Genomic DNA, 17751 nt, shown 5'->3' with positions numbered 1-17751 from the left:
CTCGCACCTTTCAATCAATGACAGATAGACACACTGTACAATCTGAGCTCTAAACTTCTGTGTGCCAATCATTCTAGTCACATCCTAGTCTTAGAATTGAGAATAGGAAAATACCATATCATCTTCTTCCACATGCTAATTAAGCTCCTGCAAGGACTGATCAACCGATGTGGGAGATTGTAGTGACAATCCCCTGGGACGCAAAAAGCAGCATCCAATAATCCATAACAGAATTTCAATTACAATCTTGACAACTTAAAATTAATACATAGAACAGTAATACATTTAAACAAAGTTGCTTTTATTATATTTTGGCATTTGTACCTTGAAGGTACACATTGGACTTCATTCTACCAAAGTAATTCAATTGCAGGTTGCACAATGTTATCTTACTTTACATATTTTGACAGGAGCACCTTTCACAGAAAGGATTTTACAGTTTGTGCAATTATTACATTAAAGAATATGGAAGATAACAATTTTTACTATGCTGCTGAAAAATTGGCCTTTTTAAATGAATGTGTAAAACCTATTTTGGAATAAATAACCAATGCGATATTTCAGTATGGTTCCAGATGTTGCTGGACATTAGGATGGTGTAAAGCCCAGGTTCTATGAAGCCAATAAAAAGTATGAGCAAAATATCAAGCCTGGATACATCAAAAATTTTCAAGACAAAGCAGCGCTTGGCCATAATGTCCATCTCTGTTAAATTTCAAAAAGTACTAAGAAATTTAAAGATGACGTACCCAGGGACCCTTGTACCACAGTCTCTTTTAAATGTCTACCTAGTTACAGCAATGCATTCAAAATTTAATTAGCTATGGAAGATCATTATTCCAGTCAAAGGTGAGCCCCCTTTATAATCATAAGAATCCTCATTTAAAACCAAATGCATTGATTGTTATTTTCTTTTTCTGATTGGTTAATTGAGAATTAAAATGTTTAAACATTTTACAATATGGTAGATTGATTCTTCAATAACAAACATTAAGACAGAAATTCCTTGTTTCTGATGGACAGATTATTGGTATTTTGCACATGTCCAATAATCACATGCATAAGGGCAATTAGAGCAAACACTGTAAACTAGCGTATCATTATCAGCTTTCGAAATAGTGTGCCACTGCGTCGGCCCTGATAATTCTGGAAACATAGATCCCGAAAGAACATTCTTAAAAGCTCCTAACATTGCTGAATATAAAAAGCATGTTAAGGTGTCAGAAGTTATGACCAACTGAAAATTGCCAGTTAGTATAGAGTTTTCATAAACTGTCAACAGTGATGTTTATTTTACTTCTGCACAAATGATCAATGGCATGAGTGGTATGTCAAACACAAGTGAATTGACTTATAATCAGTTTCTTCTGTGCTTTTCTAATTCTCATAGCTCTGCTAAATGGAACTGTGCATACAATATAAATCATTCATGCCTTTAAAAAATATTCACACTAAATAGTGTAATAATTGGTTTCTACTGATGATTTACTACAAGCATTAGCTAATGACAACCCGTTGTCATGAAATTGTTGTTTGATTCTGGGACATTGTTGATAGGAAAATTTAGCATTAATGGGATTCTGTGGACACATGAACCCACTGTCACAAACATGCATGTGAAAGACTAATTGATAGACTTGATCTTTGGAAACACAGATTTTATTGATCTCCATATTTATGCAAATAACTGCATCACCGGTCATCCAGTTTTGCTCTCCTTTGCCCCATCATCATGGAGCAGATGGGATTTCAATGTGGTAAACCTGCTGCTCTTATTAGTATAATGTGGGACGAAGTCTGTGCCATGTTGATTTTTATTACAAGCTTAACCTGAGGATAACCAGCCTCTTTTGTATCCCTCATATAACTGCAATATGGAATTACGCTATTTCAAAAATCTGATGTGGATTTCTTTAAGCCTCCATTTAAAAGGATGTGGTTAATTAACAAAGGATTTCTGCTAATGTGGCTAAAATGCCATAATATTCTTCAGCAATAAGTAAACTATTTTGGAGAATTTAATAATTGCATTTTCAGACTGCAGCTACAGATTGAATCTAAAGTGGATACCCAAAAGAATGTAATATAATATTTTAAAATAATGCTTATTGTTAATTCCTACCTTCTCCAGGACCATTAGAGACAGGGTCAATAAATACTGGCCTAGCCAGTACTGCCCACATTCTATGAATATAATGAAACAAGTTTGTTATTATTCAATCGTTACCTTAATAATCTCATCAGAAGGAGGTTTAAGGTAGCACAGAATTAAAACATCTACAGAGCCTGATGAAAACCTTAAACTATGCCTACCTTGTTAGTGAACCCAACATACTGTAATTAGTGCCTTCTGTGATACGTGACTGAAAATGGTGAATCATTATTACTAAATCACAGTAAAACTGTGTCATGATCCTTTATGAAGTAACCTTCATTAAAATGCTTCTGTGGGGAAGGGACAGAGTAATCCAAAGTTTTCACAAGGCCAATCCACTTACTTACCCAAACACAAATATATTTACAAATATCAACCTAATGACATTATCAGTTTATAATACTGCTTCCAGTACTGCTAACTGCCATAATACTGTTAAAAATTGCACTGCTCTTGACAACTACTTGATTAATATAATTTCATGTAAAAATATCAGTTATATAAAAATACCATAGAAACATGTTCCATATCAAAAAATATTTTAAGAAACTTCCAGTTGCAAAAATGCTGCTAAATGTTAAAATATTGCCATCTATAATGTATTGTAAAGTACTATGTATCAGCTTGAAAAATTATCCATTTAACAACAAAGCTGGTTCACCTCGAAGCTAATTTGTGTGTCAGCCACAATGTAAATGTTACTGTCTTAATGAAATTAAAAATGAAATTCCTATAATGTAATCTATTAATTCCCTTGTCATCTATTGTACTCATACTGCAAGTAAAGCTTGATGGATACCAATGGCTGTTAAATGATATATTATTACAACCGTTGTCCTGCAGCTGGGAACCCTCTCACGTATGTGGGACATTATCATTGTTGACGATGATGCTTGGAAAAAAAAAATTGCTCGACTTATATGTTGCATCATATTTAAAGTACAACGCTGGAATTTAAATTGAAAATCAATGCAAATTGTAGTTTTCAAACCAATCTGACAGCAAATTAAACAGAAATATGAATTTAGAATCATATGTCTTGAGTAACGGCATATAAACAAATAGCATGTCTTTGAATACAAATGTTCTGTATTCAAAAGTACTTTACTTGAATATGTGCCTTGGTACACTGGAACTCAGAGGCCAAGTAGGCTATCCACTTGTGTATACTTTCATTGACCTACCAGCAAACTATAACTGGCTCTATTTCTCAACTCACACACTTGCAGTCATCTGCTGGTATATACAGAAAGCCTTCACCCATCTTCAAAATCAATGGAATTTACCAGTTAAATGCAAGAACATTCAAATAGGCCAACAATCCCACCCCTCACCTAAAACAAATTTAGATGCAATCCCCCATATAATTACTTGCCTATGCAGGAGACAAATCATTTCCCTCCAGATAGTAATTTTCTTTTTTGTGTCTTATGGGTGGGGATGAAAGTGTGCAAGTTGAGGAAAGATTCTGATTGTCACTGCACTCATATACATCTGACAACAAGTAAAACAAAGGCACCTAAAAAGGTACAGGAATAAAATGGAACTGCCACAACACTGCAAGGTTCACAGTACCAAGGTCAAGACTACATCCTTAACTGAAACATTTTCAAGAAGTTGATCAACAACATTAATAATGGTGCCACTAACACACAAGTGTTAGAAACCCTAATGTTTTACTACATAACATTTGCTTGATTAAAAAAAAAGACAAGTTTTGTTTGGAAAGAACTTTGTTTGTGTAATACTGAATTGTAATACTCCAAACACCATGGATTTAATTTTCCACAGAAGAGTCAATGTGCAAAGAATTCTGACTGTCTTGCTGTGACTGAACGTTCTTTGACTCTCAAAAATATACATCTTCTTATCATTGTTTTAGACTCCTGCTTAACATATTTCTTTGGCTTCTTGGCATCCATTGCTATCTAAGTTGTTTTTGTTCAGAAACATGGAAGAACTGCAGAATATAAACTAACAGTTCCTTGGGTGACTGAAACAAAATGTCTTTCAGCTCAACAGTGAAGTGTAGGCAGTCGATTTGGAAGGTCATTGGAATGCAGTAGGCAGCCAGACTTACAGCACACATCACTAATGCATAGTAAAAATGTTCAAACCACAAATTCAGGAACAGAATCATCAGCTGTAAGGTCCAAAGATGAATATTTACTTGTTCGTTTGACAATGAAAGTTTCCTTTGTTGCATTGTACTGCTCTGCCAAGCACCGGTTACAGCAATTACGTTCCTCATTCAGATTATGAGCACAGCCAAACGTGTAACTCTGAGCAGCATCTTGGCAAAGGGTGGCTACGTCCATAAAGTCCTTCTGATAAAGACGAATGTCATCCAAGCTTTGGCTATGCCGGTCAGTGGAGGTCTTTGGTTTTCTGCATACAGGCTGTACATAACAATACCAAAATATTAGGCACCATTTCACTCAATTAACTTCAAAACTTTAATTGATCAGAAGTCACTGCTAAGCAAATCTCTACAAAAACATTTTGCAAATAAATTTACAGAAAGGTAACTCTTGGACAGGTAACTCTTTGCATACAGTAGATGTTTGTCAAATTCAATTGAATAGCTGAACTTTTAATTCTAGAAAATAGGTAAATCTAATGTTTGGAAACAGTGTTTCAGCTAGACCTCAAGGTGTACAAGCACTGAAGGTTTGTGGATACAAACATGACTACATACTGTATACATACAATTAAGTTGATCTAAAGGAGAATAGCCAAATGAATAGATAAAATCACCCAGTTTGGATGTTAATTAATATTTTTGGGTGTCTGACTGTCCCGTGCCAGTACTTCAACTATAATGCACACTTCAGCTTTAAGTTCACTATTAAATGTTGTGGCTTTGTCTGGATCTACTGAGTGCGTGCAGGTGGGAGAGAGATGAAGGTCCAACATGTTAAGTACTGCTTTTTGGGAATATACGTTTTTGTAGACTTGCCTATTAGCAGATAGCTGTGCACCACCAAGCACTGCATTCACTTGTCATTATGTTCAGAGCATTGCAAAAGTGGCATTGGTTAGACATGATTTAAAGCTGCTTCAAGTTTTGCTCTGCACTTGCTGCCAGATGAAACTTTAGACCTTTCCAGTTACTTTGGTACTGGGATCCAAATGACACAATCTGACTCCGATTTGAATTTCTTCATGAGATACCTGCCTATGTTTGGCAGGTGCATACTGAATTTAACTCCACCTGAACTTAATATAGCAGTGAATTCGGGGAGTAGGAGAATATATTGATTGTTGCGACTGTAAACCTCTCACTCATTCTATTTTCACTGGGTGGGTTGGGTTAGAATGAAAGCCAGTGTTTCTGTTGACCTACTCTGCTACTGTTGCATGCTAATACGCATGGATTATTGTGAAAAGATCTGGCTGAGGCTCACGTCACTAGTAATTCTCTATCATCATGCAGCTCTGCATAAATCATAGTAGTTGATTTTTTGAAAAGTAATAAGGTTACTGGCCCAAGAGAAGAATCACAGATGCAAGCAGTGAGCTTCTTATGGCCATTGTGGCACAACAATTACGTACAGAACCATCCCATGTGACATATCCCTATTCCATGACAGAATTTAGTTATAGGGAAATATTTGCACAGAGCAGCAAGGGTGTGAAACACCGATGGGGGTAACTGAATACAAAAATACAGAAACATGCAACATGTAACAAAAATGTTTAATACAGAAATAAGTCAGCAGCTTTCCATTTCTAAGTTGTACAGAAAAGAAAATGTTAGTTGCCCAAAGCAAGTGTCCAACTCTTGTGACATATGCCATGTGATTGTGTTTTAAAAAGGTAGCAGGAACTACAGGAAGTACTTAAGTACAGTATATAGCAGATATTTTACAGTCGCTGAAGTTCTGGTCGACAGTTGCTTTGGATTCTAAAGAAAGTAAAAATGTAAATATTTGTTTTGAATTTCCTTTAAAAAGGCTCCAGAAAGATATCAGAGACATGTTCACCCCATTGTATTGCAGAAATCAGTGGAATTATTTTAAATTAACATGTATTGCTGATCCTTTAAAACTATTATCACATCAAAAGGGAGTTCCAGGGAGAGCTTGCCCATAACAGTTTCGGTGTACTTAGCAGAGCTCTATGCAGGTCTCAGGGTTTTATTTTAGGATTTCATTTTTAAAACAAATCCAGTTTCAAATGTGTTCACTCCAGGGATGAGATCATTGGCTTTGTTATATTTTCATCTGTAACTGTTTGTTCAACTGACTTGTTGACCAGAGGATAAAAAGAGTGTTCTTTTGAAATCTGTGGAAATTCCTGTCTCATTGATTGTGCCATATTTAAAAAACGAATAGTAAACTTGCACACGTGATATTTTATCTCCTTTACAGGAATACACTTCTGCCTTTGGGTGAATCACAACATGAAACCTTTGTTATGGGTGAAAGATTCCACTTCTGACAGTATTCGCCTGAAACAGGAAACTGTTTCCCCTCCCCAGGCCTGAAACGTGCAGTGTCACCTCTCTGGGGTGCCAGTTGCAATGGAAAAAAAGTCATCTCCAGAAATCTGCATCAGTGGAAAAACAGAATGAAGTTATGATATCTGTGCAAAAACAACACTGAGGGAGCGTATGCAAACACACCTTCAATAGCTACCCTGGGGATATGGTTCTGGGTGCAGTGCACAAAAAGACCTAAGAGGTAACATCTGCAGGGGCTTTAGCATTCCTGCAGTGCACGGACACCGAAAAGTCTTTGAAGCGTAACAACATTTCAACAAAAGCACTGAAGGTGTGCTCCAGAGCTTAGTCTGCAAAAACATGCTCACTAAAGCTCACTTCGGCTCAACAAGGGCTACTTAGTTCCTGACATCACTACAATCTTGATCCAAATATGAATTAAAGGGGCTGAGCTTGGGTAGAGAGTGATTCCTCTTGATACCAAGGGACCATTTAATTGAAGTGTGTCATAAAGGAAGCTGACGCTCACTGAGTTAGAGGGACTCGCAGCGTGCATGTCTGTGTATGTGTATGTCTTCACCACTGGCAGGAATTATACCTAGCACAACCGAAGATGGCTGTGGCTATTAGAAGTCAGTCAGATCAGCCTCCAGGCATTCCACAGCTTAGGGTTCGACACCCAAACTTCTTCAGTGGCAAAGTCAACATAGAACATAGAACATAGAACATTACAGCACAGTACAGGCCCTTCGGCCATCGATGTTGTGCCGACCTGTCATACCGATCTCAAGCCCATTTAACCTACACTATTCCATGTACGTCCATATGCTTATCCAATGACGACTTAAATGTACCTAAAGTTGGCGAATCTACTACCGTTGCAGGCAAATTTTATAGGTGTGGCATTGGTGGTCAGAGATGAGATTCCCTTCTTTGCAAAGGTCAGAAGTGGGCATGTTTGCTAATGGCTGCGCAATATTCAAGACCATTTCCTGACTCCTCAGACACTGAAGTACTCAGTATCTATAAGCCACAAGACCTTCACAATATCCACATTTGAGTTGATTATTGGCAAGTAGCATTTGTTCCACACAGGGGTCAGCCAGCGACTGTCTCCAACAAGAGAACACCTAACTATTTCAGACAATGATACTCAACAGCATTATCATTGCTGATATTCCGCATCAACAACATCCTGAGGTTTGCCACTGATCAGACACAGAGCTAGAGCAACCATATAAATATCGCAACTAAAAACAAACAGGTCAGACTTGATGCTAGTATAAGATAGGGGTGCAGGTTAGACAGACCTTAGGTTTAGGGTAAAAGTTCGGCACAACAACATGGGCCGAAGGGTCTGTACTGTGCTGTACAGTTCTATGTTCTAGACATTTGAAATTCTACAATGAGTGACTCACCTGAAGTCTCTCCACGGCACATGTGCCATCAACAAGAACCAAGTCAGGAGTTTGGTGGAATATTCTCCACTTGCTTGGATAGGCAAAACTCCATGTACACCAACAAGTTCAAAACTATCTTGAGCAAAGCAGCCCACATCTTCAATATCTGAAAGTCCCCCTTCAAGCTAAATACCATCATGACTTGGAAATTTTGTTGCCATTCTTTCACTGGTCCAGGGTCAAAACTCCAGGATCTCACTTTCTAATGGCACTGTGGGTATACCTATACCAAGGCAGCAGTTCAAAAAGGCAGCTCAACACCAACTTGTTAAGAGCAGCTAGGCATGGGGAATAAATGATGGACGAATAAGCAAGGTGCACATCCTGTGAATGAATCTAAAAAGAAGCAGGAGATAGTGTAGAAGTTGCTTCCCCTCCTATGGCTTTACAGGTGTCCACCCACAGACAGAGATATTAACTCTTGCACCTCATTTGTATGCCAGATATAACTCATGGCTGGAACAAAAGGCAATGAGATTACTGCCAGCAGGCAAACCAACTCGACAATGCCCCTGCCATCTTAGCTCGCCCTGACCTGCTCCATTTCCTTGGGGCTACTACTGAGGTGCAGCAGCATGTGGAACGGAAAATAGTCACATAGCTTGTTGGTTCATTTGTCTGACCTGTTCTGACAAAACCAGTTGCACGGAAATATATTTTAGTTAAGGTAAATAGGTACTTATTTAATCAGATCTAATCAAGTGCACACAGAACACAAAGTATCATGTTATGCATGGGTGAATTCACCTGTGGTAACGAATCCACACTTTGGCCATAAAGTCTCACCACTGTTTCAGAAGAACTGGAAGTAGAAGAACTCAGCTCCCGTACAATCAGACCTGCAGCAAATAAAATAGGTGCCATTAATGGCTGCAGAATCCTTTACAAATACAGGTTGATGTGGTGTCCAGAAATTCACTGAATAAAGTGAGCTTACTGTTAAAAACTATTTGAGAATTAGCAGCACTCACCAATATTAGCCCATTTTAAATATAAACTCTAGCAATTTGTGGTGAAGAAGAGATAGCGTCAATTCCAATTCTCCACAAATTGGACAGATTTGTGCAATTCAGCTTCTAACCTCGACAAAGTGAAAAAAGTTGCAACCCAACAGTGAGCCTCTGCATTGTGGGTCCTGAAATTATTGGATTTTCTCCTGCTGCCAGTTAAAGCTAATATATCATGTTCTGAGGACATTGTTAACAATGTAATTTATGATCCTGACAATGAAACACAATCTTGAAGATCCAGCAAGGAAACAGACAAAGCTGAGCAGTCCCAGTCCAGCAATGAGTGAATCATTCCTACAGCTTCTCAAAACTCAATTACTATCCTTGTACGTGGTACTTTCCTGGCCAAGAGTGTCAGAAGTCAATAATTTCCAGGTGAAGCTTGGTTATGTCAGTCAATTGCCAGTTGGACTGGTTTCTTTCAAAAAGAGTACAGTATGAGAAACAACATTTGTATATCTCATGTACTTGCCCTGCCGCTCACTCAATTTCTCAAGAGTCAGTGCAATAGTTTCCAAACACACACGTTACAATGTGTTCTGTTTCTGCTTGTTCTTTTAACTTTTCTTCATGCCTTCCCATTACAACATCCTCTTCTTTCACTCTTAACCCATTGAATTCTTTCTCTACATTTGACACATTCTTCGTATTTTGTTGTCTGCTACTTACTCTGTTTTTTTCCTATCCTTTATTCACAGCATCAGATTATTAGACACAACATTCTTGACATCCAGATGTGACACTGACACCATGGCAACATCATTGATGTGAATTTCCATAAATTTGCATTGTGACTATAGTTTGACCTGAAGAGTAATGAAATAGACCCAATGTCGGCTGCTTGCTGAGAGATGCATTATTTCAGCAATTTTGGGACTACTTTATTACTCTGTGATGCAAAGACTTACAGTAAACTTAGGGTCCACAGTGCTGTAATTGGCTGTGCTACTGAAATCCCAAACTCAGGACCTAGCCACTGGGTGTTAAATGTCACTCTGTTGCACTCTGGCTGACAGTGGACAGATGCAGATGTGCAGTGCATGTGCCAGATGAATGCAGACTAAGGGATTAGACAGCTTCTGTCTTCAATTTGGTGCACAATCTGACATTTTGAACTGCTCAAGTCCAACTACTATTTCCATGTAATCTCTCCCAGCTTCACAATGGAGTCCACAGCACCCAACACCATTATGTTTTGCATCCAAATTCCAAGGGAGAGCTCTGGTGGGCTGGACGCTCCCATATTTGAACTGAGTCTCATTTTAATGTAATTTCACAGAGGTTTTTCTCTGCAGGATCCACTGAGTTTTAGTCACATGATAGGCCCAAACATGCCTCAATAACAAGGTGCTACACCCCTGTGGTGACCCTCTCATCCAATGTTTGCACAATTCTCCCACTAACTGCATCCCAAAGTACTTGTTACTGTCAGAATGTACTGGCAAACCTGGCACCAGTGCCATATTTAAAAGGCCATTGTGAAACATAGAACATAGAACAGTATAGCACAGTACAGGACCTTTGGCCCACAATGTTGTGCAAAACTTTTACCCTAAATATAAGGTCTATCTAACCTCCACCCCTACCTTATGCTATCATCCATACGCCTATCTAGTAGCCGCTTAAATGCCCCTAATGAGGCCAAATCCACCAGCCCCTCCAGCAATGCATTCCATGCCCCTACCACTCTGAATAAAAAACCTCTGTCTGACGTCTCCCCTGTATCTACCTCCACTCACTTTAAAACTATACCCCCTCATAACGGCTACTCCCGCCTTAGGAAAAAGCCTCTGGCTGTCCACTCTATCTATACCTCTAAATCATTTTGTACACCTCTACCAAGTCACATCTCATCCTTCGTCATTCTAAAGAGAAAAGCCCCAGCTCTCTCAACCTTTCCTCATAAGACATTCCCTCCATTCCAGGCAACATCCTGGTAAATTTCCTCTGCACTGTTTCCAATACATCCGCATCTTTCCTGTAATGAGGTGAACAGAACTGGACACAATACTCCAGATGAGACTGAACCAAAGTTTTGTACAGCTGGATCATAACTTCACGGCTCTTGAGCTCAATCCCTCTATTAATGAAAGCTAACACACCATATGCCTCTTACCAACTCTATCCACCTGTGTTGCAGCTTTCAGGGAACTGTGGACATGAACCCCAAGATCCCTCTGCTCCTCCACACTGCCAAGAATCTTTCAATTAGCCCTGCATTTTGCTTTCAAATTTGTCCTTCCAAAATGAATCACCTCACATTTTTCAGGGTTAAACTCCATCTGCTGCTTTTCAGCCCAGCTCTGCATCCTATCAATGCCCCTTTGTAACCTAAAGCAGACCTCCGCACTGCCCACAACTCAACCCACCTTCGTATCGTCAAAATCGAGTCTTATTTTCACGTAACCTAGTCAAGTGTTAGTGCGAAGCAGCCCAGCACAGTTGTAGGCATTCACTCGGGCATGACAGAGAAGGGAAATTGGTGCCTCGCTTTGTGAGCAAGGACCTGGAAGTCCTAGTGGACAGTGTGGCACAGAGGAGGGACATCATCTTTCCAGAGGACCAGTAGAGGTGACAGTGACACCAAGCCCTACCGACCTGGTCCCAGGTTGCCACGCAGGCAGTGCAGCATCCACAGCTTGGGCGGGGATTCAGCAAGGCAGGAAAGCGGCCTTCTCTGCTTCATCATGGAACGTGCCACCATCTTCACTCTGCTACTTCACAGCTACTCAGCTGACCCTATCTCAGCTACTGTATCTATCTCCAACCGAGGCTCGTGCTCTCCGACTTTCATTCTTGAATACATCACCTTTCCTCATTTATTCTCAGCTCCCACCTTCCACAGCAATTTCTCAATACTTCCAATCACATGTACTAAGCTCAAGCTGTTTAACCCTTGTGCATGCTCTTGGTTTGTGTCATGCAGTTACCTTTCCTGCACTTCTACACAGCTACCCTAATTGCTACAGCATGGTTGACGGACGCTGCTGGCCTTCACTCAGGGAGAAAGGCAACCCAATTTTCACAACCTGCTCAAGAAACTCTGGGCACTGTGGGTCCAGGCTCAGGTGCACTATCTTGGTGTGAGTGTGGCAGTTTCCTGGTATATCTGAGAGGCAACAGCAAGGACAGCAGCAGAGCGGCAGTGGGAGAAGTATGAAAGCTGTCTGCCTGAGAGAGGATAGAAAGGTTTCTGGGCCACTGACGCTGCCCCACAACTGCAACCTGGCCTGAATAGGCTGGGGCACTTTTCACTGGAACTTAAGAGACTGAGGGGTGACCATATAGAGGTCTATAAAATCATAACAGGCATAGATGAAATAGAGAGCCAACAGCTTTTCCTCAGGGTAAGGGAACCTAAAACTAGAGGGGAAAAGATAGAAGAGGGTGCAGCGAGGTACTTCTTTTCCCCCACACAGAGGATGGTGAATGATTGGTTTGGGCTGTGGAGGCAAGTATGATATTGTCATTTAAGAAACATTTGGACAGGTACACGGAGGGATATAGACTAAATGCAAGCAAATAAAAACTGTGTAGCATAGACAAGTTGGGCAGAAGGGCCTGTTTCCATGCTGTAAACCTCTAGGTTTCTGAATGTTCCAGATAAAGCTGCAGTAGCACCTATTGTAGGAGGCAGCTCTCCTTTCAGATGTCCAGTGTTATTTAGCTGCGCACACTGTGACCCCGTAGCCAGTCAGCAGCCCATTCTGCACTGAGCTGCACACTGCAGTCGTCTGGATACTCAAGACTTCTGAAAGCTTGGGTGCTGCCTGCTTCAAAATGAATGGGAGCACATCAAAATTCCCATGTTTGAACAAATCTCTCTTCCCCCTCATCACCCAGCACTCTTCCTATACTAATTTAACTTACAGGAAACAAAGAAAATATTCGTATATTTACAAAATACCTAATCGTTTTCATACAAAATCACCACAACAAATTTTAGATTAGATTCCCTACAGTGTGGAAACAAGCCCTTCGGCCCAACAAGTCCACACCGCCACTTGGAGCATCCCACCCAGACCCATCCCCCTATAACCCACACACCCCTGAACACTACGGGCAATTTAGCACAGCCGATCCACCTAGCCTGCACATCTTTGGACCGTGGGAGGAAACCGGAGCACCCGGAGGAAACCCACGCAGACACGGGGAGAATGTGCAAACTCCACACAGACAGTCGCCCAAGGCTGGAATCGAACCCAGGTCCCTGGCACTGTGAGACTGCAGTGTTAACCACTGAGCCACCGTGCCGCCCTGAAAACACTTTAAACACTTGTGTTTCAATCTAATCTAATCACTGTAATTTTTCAAACTACTTCATCAAAGAAGTGATTTGAAGTGCAATAACTCCAGTTGAGAAAAATCCAGCAATGATGTTACAAATAGCAGTGAGTTGAATGACCTTGCTTTTTTTTGAGATCGTTTGTTGTAGGCAATATTGCTCGCTAAGAAATCAGGAGAACACCTTGCCTTTAAATTGTGCCGGGAACTTTACTTTCCAAGTGAGGTGCCAAAGGTAACACTTTATACCAAGGATGGTAGTGGCTCTGATTAATCTTGGGTCAGCAGCAGACTGTCACAGTCACTTTCAAAACTGATGCCAACAAAAGCCCTGAAAGCAATTCTTGTGCAGTTGGTGTATTTTTAAATGTACACATTGTTTTAAAAATTTCAATACTGAAATAATTATTATGGATTCTGGAAAAATCTATAAAATCTAATATGCTGAGAAACACAGCCAGTTGGGAACACCTTTGGCAATAAAAAAAATTAACATCACATGTCAAGGACCTTGCATCCATTCTGACCAAAGAAACATTAACTTTTTAAAAAAAATAGCTCTTCTATCATCATCTGGAAAAGCAGAACTTAGGAAATAAACATCTTATGAGAAACATCTTAGTTGAAGTGTCAGGCAACTGGAAGCTCAGGACCTTTGTTTATGGGCAGAACGTAGATGTTCTGCAAAGTGGTCACCCAGTCTGCGCTTCATTTCCGCCAACGTAGAGGCAGCATACTGTGGTCTGAAGAAAACAAGGGCAGCCAGGTTTAGTACTAATCCTGATCAGATCTCCAGCATGAAAAGCCAAAATACCCCAGCAGGCTTCCTGCTATCAAATAACTGATTTAAATTTTCCTTTTCGTCAATGCCTTTCTTTGTAAGATTTAATTGGGGTAATCTACTCCAAAACCATAATCTAAGGAAAATCTAAAGTGCATTAGCCTAGCAATTCTTGGTGAGCTCTTCTTGGATGTTTGGTGGCTTGGACAACCACCTGTCAGTCTGTCCAGGGGCTGATCGCAACCAAAATCCCAGGAACAGAGTCATTAGCACAAAGGGAGCAGGAAGCTGTGCCACAAAGGGCGCCCCTTGGTACCCATCCCACACTGATTCCTTGTCATTGTCTTAGCAGAGAAGAAGGGCAAGAAGGTAGGTGGCACACTCTACTTTAAGAGTAATTATGTTTGCAATTAGCTTCCATTTCGGAGGAAGAATTAACTGCACTGGGATTATTTCTATGCTGTGAACTGTTCCTGAGAGTCTCAGACACCTCCTGTCTGCAGTGTGTGTTGGTCTGCAAACAGTATTTAGCTCATCCTTTCTCTTATGATGCACAACTAGAGGGGATTTGTTAGGGGACGTGGGCCTTCACTCATCCAGCACCCACCACCTATGTCCCTGGCAAAATCTATTAAAAAGGAGCAGCTATCTTGTAGTACCCAAATCTGCCTAAATGTACCAAAGAATTTCAAGCCTTCTATTTTTTGCATACAACAACTTGCATTTCAATTAATACTATCGATTGTAGATTCTCATTTTAACTTGGGCCTGTTCTTAGTACATTTTCAAACAAATGACTAAATTACTCATTTGCGAGAGTCTATACAAGATTATCTAATCCTGGAAGACGTTCTTCCAGATCTGCTCACCCGCATGTCCATTCAGCTGCCTTGACATCAGCATCTCCTCAGTAATATGAATACACATATCGGGACTGATCTCTGGGGCCAGTTCATGCACGTGCTCCAAGTCCTTGGGATCATCAACCAGCATTTCTATTTCTAGAACAAAAACAGTACACTTAGCTCAAATAGATTTCACATCTCCTATTTTGCTATCTTATAGTTTCCATGTAATTAGGAGAATGAGAAACATTTATTGCAATAACAGCCAGTTACGGTGATCTAGTCGTGTGCAATCAATGCCATCCCTTCTAAACTCCAGAGTCAAACTGAAAATGAAAATTCCAAGCTTGACAAAAATAAATGATCTATATCTACCTGAAGTAACGTGGCTTGTGCATATTATTAGGGTTGGTTCATTCATGTAGTAAATTGGGAGAATGGTTGGCAGAGCCCTTGTTAATAATACTTCTCTTTATCCTTATGAAGATAACATTTATCCCCTCACAGTTTACCTGACTAAGAAGAATTCATGTACAGAATTGCTGCTGGAAGACTGTGTCCTATAACTCTTGGCCATAAATCAGGTTAATAGGTTCTAAGTTTACTCTACTGACTTCCTTTGTAAAAGGTTATCTTCTGTTGCAGTGGGGTGCACTATGGTGTTTTTCATTTTCTAAAAGCATTTGCCAATATCTTCAACTATTACAGGGAATATCAATAGGCTTATGGATGAGATTATAATTTGGACACTACAGCCTTGACTCCATTGGTGTTTTCAGACTTGAAAAGACATGTCTCAGATTATCCCGTAAAGAGACAGATTATATACTTAAATGTGATTAACTTAATCTGCAGCTATACTTTCAAATATATCAAGCAAAGAGAGCTACATGGCCATGCAGAGCAAGTTACGAGCAACTGAAATGAAGTATTTCTCTGCAAACAGTAGCTCATTCTTGCAGTTGAACATCCTATGGAGGATAATCAAGGTCAAATCAGTTAAATAATAAGTAACGATAATAAGATTAAGGTTCTGGAGATACAAGATCAAATTGTTTGAAGGGATTTCTTGATTTGATTTGTGAACAATGACTTGCATCCATTTTGGTAAAGTCATCCAATCACAGAGTTCCTTTAGATTTTGTATCCTTAGTCTTTGTCTTTTCTAACTGTGTGGCCCAGTACTATCAGAAACTGAAACCCTTGACTAATAAACTAATTTCTGTTTCAGGATTTGTTTTAATTTTTCTCTGAAACTTATGAAGGGGCATGGGCAGTTTACCAAAGGTTTCTCATTCTTTTACATATTTTGTAGTTTTACTCAACACCACCAAACCCTTCAGTATGACCAGCACGTTTTCAGTGCCTTCATTACAAAATTAACACACTATTTCCAGTAAAGTGTATAAATAGGGACATATTTGATCTGTTCTGATAAAGCTGCAGTGTGCATATGTGCCAAGATTTCTGCCTGATTGACAGACTTGGCTGTCATGAGTCACTTGAGGAGCACACCGGTGCAGGGAGCAATCCTCAGTAGGGACTCCACTGACAGGTTCCATTCCCTGATATTAGCCTGCGGTGGGGAGCGAGACAACATTCAAGGCAAGAACAGACATGTCAGACTAGGGGAAAGCAATTCTGTGCCTCCATAGCTGTAGTTTCCAGGTGGTTGAGGCCTGGGATACCCAGCCGGTTTTAAACGTGAAAAACTAGTTTATTCTGAGCTGCTGGTCTCATTGTATTCAAATGGCCAATCTGTCTCCCGGCAAGCTCTTGCTCCACCGCAGATAAATCAGGAAGCAGCTTGGAGACAAGTTGAGGTCAGGATTGAGATTTTTTACACAATCCCCAACCCAGGAGTTTATAGGAGTTAGATGTTCATTGATCTCACTGTGTGCATCACAGAAACTGAAGCCCTTGACTAATTCATAAAGTAACTTCTGTTTCAGGATTTGCTTTCATTTTTCTTTGAAACTTGTGCAGACTTTCAAAGTTTAGTCTGAAAGACCTGTCCGGAAGTGAGCCATAATGAACGTTATTTTATTGAATAATGTAGGTGAAAGTCCAAAGTCTCAAACGCTGGATACAGCCCAGGTTGAAAGAGTGAAGTGAGGTAAGCCAAAAAGATATTGTGAAGGAAAAATTGTTTTAAGGAAAGATAGAGAGAGAAAAAGAAATTATACAGAGCCTGATTTGTAGACAAGTGAACTGCAAAGGTAGTCAGAGTCTCAAAATAAAGTTTGTTAGATTGCATCGCTTGCCTGTGAAATTTCTACGATGCCACTGGCTAGAGCCCTGTCCTGTGTTCCAACGGTGATCGAGTTGCCATGGATCATGAAGCATGCATTATGGCATGAATATTCCAAAACCGTTCTCTCAGCATCAACAGATTGCATTTACATAACACCTTTAATGCAATTCCAACAGGCTTCAATAAAGCACACAATCAGAAATAATAAATCATGCTAAGCCATAGAAGACAGATATTAGGCAGTATGTTTAAATGCTTGGTCAAAACAGTGAAGCTTCGATGAGGGCATGCAATGTGGGACAGAGTGAAAAAGACAGAGGTAGACAAAGAGTGAGACATAGGCAGGCAGAGAAAAAGATTTAAGGAGTGAATTTTGGAGCTTTGAACCTAGACAGCTAAAGGAAAACCCATCATTGTGCAGTGAAGAAAACTGAGGATTATATCAGAGTCTGAAGTTGGAAGAATATAAAATATCTAGAATTGCAAGGCTGAAGGAAGTCCCACAGATAGTATGGGCA

At 40.0% G+C, this 17751-nt stretch overlaps 1 protein-coding gene across 4 annotated transcripts in view; it reads right to left on the bottom strand.

Annotated features, from left to right (window-relative positions):
- Positions 1-280: 280 nt before the first annotated feature.
- The window catches only part of frmd6 (FERM domain containing 6), a 188603-nt gene continuing 171132 nt past the window's right edge, over positions 281-17751 (bottom strand). For all 4 annotated transcript variants that reach the window (XM_048537817.2, XM_048537816.2, XM_048537819.2 and 1 more), the window contains 3 exons: positions 15004-15135; positions 8807-8898; positions 281-4554 (listed from right to left, as the gene is read on the bottom strand). In XM_048537817.2, coding sequence (XP_048393774.1) covers positions 4267-4554; positions 8807-8898; positions 15004-15135 — 512 coding nt within the window. In that variant the 3' untranslated portion in view covers positions 281-4266. The remainder of the gene's footprint in view (positions 4555-8806; positions 8899-15003; positions 15136-17751) is intronic.

This window comes from Stegostoma tigrinum, chromosome 10, assembly GCF_030684315.1.
Source record: "Stegostoma tigrinum isolate sSteTig4 chromosome 10, sSteTig4.hap1, whole genome shotgun sequence".
NCBI lineage: Eukaryota > Metazoa > Chordata > Chondrichthyes > Orectolobiformes > Stegostomatidae > Stegostoma > Stegostoma tigrinum.
The sequence above is the reverse complement of the archived record's forward strand: the minus strand, read 5'-3'. Positions and strand labels throughout refer to the sequence as shown.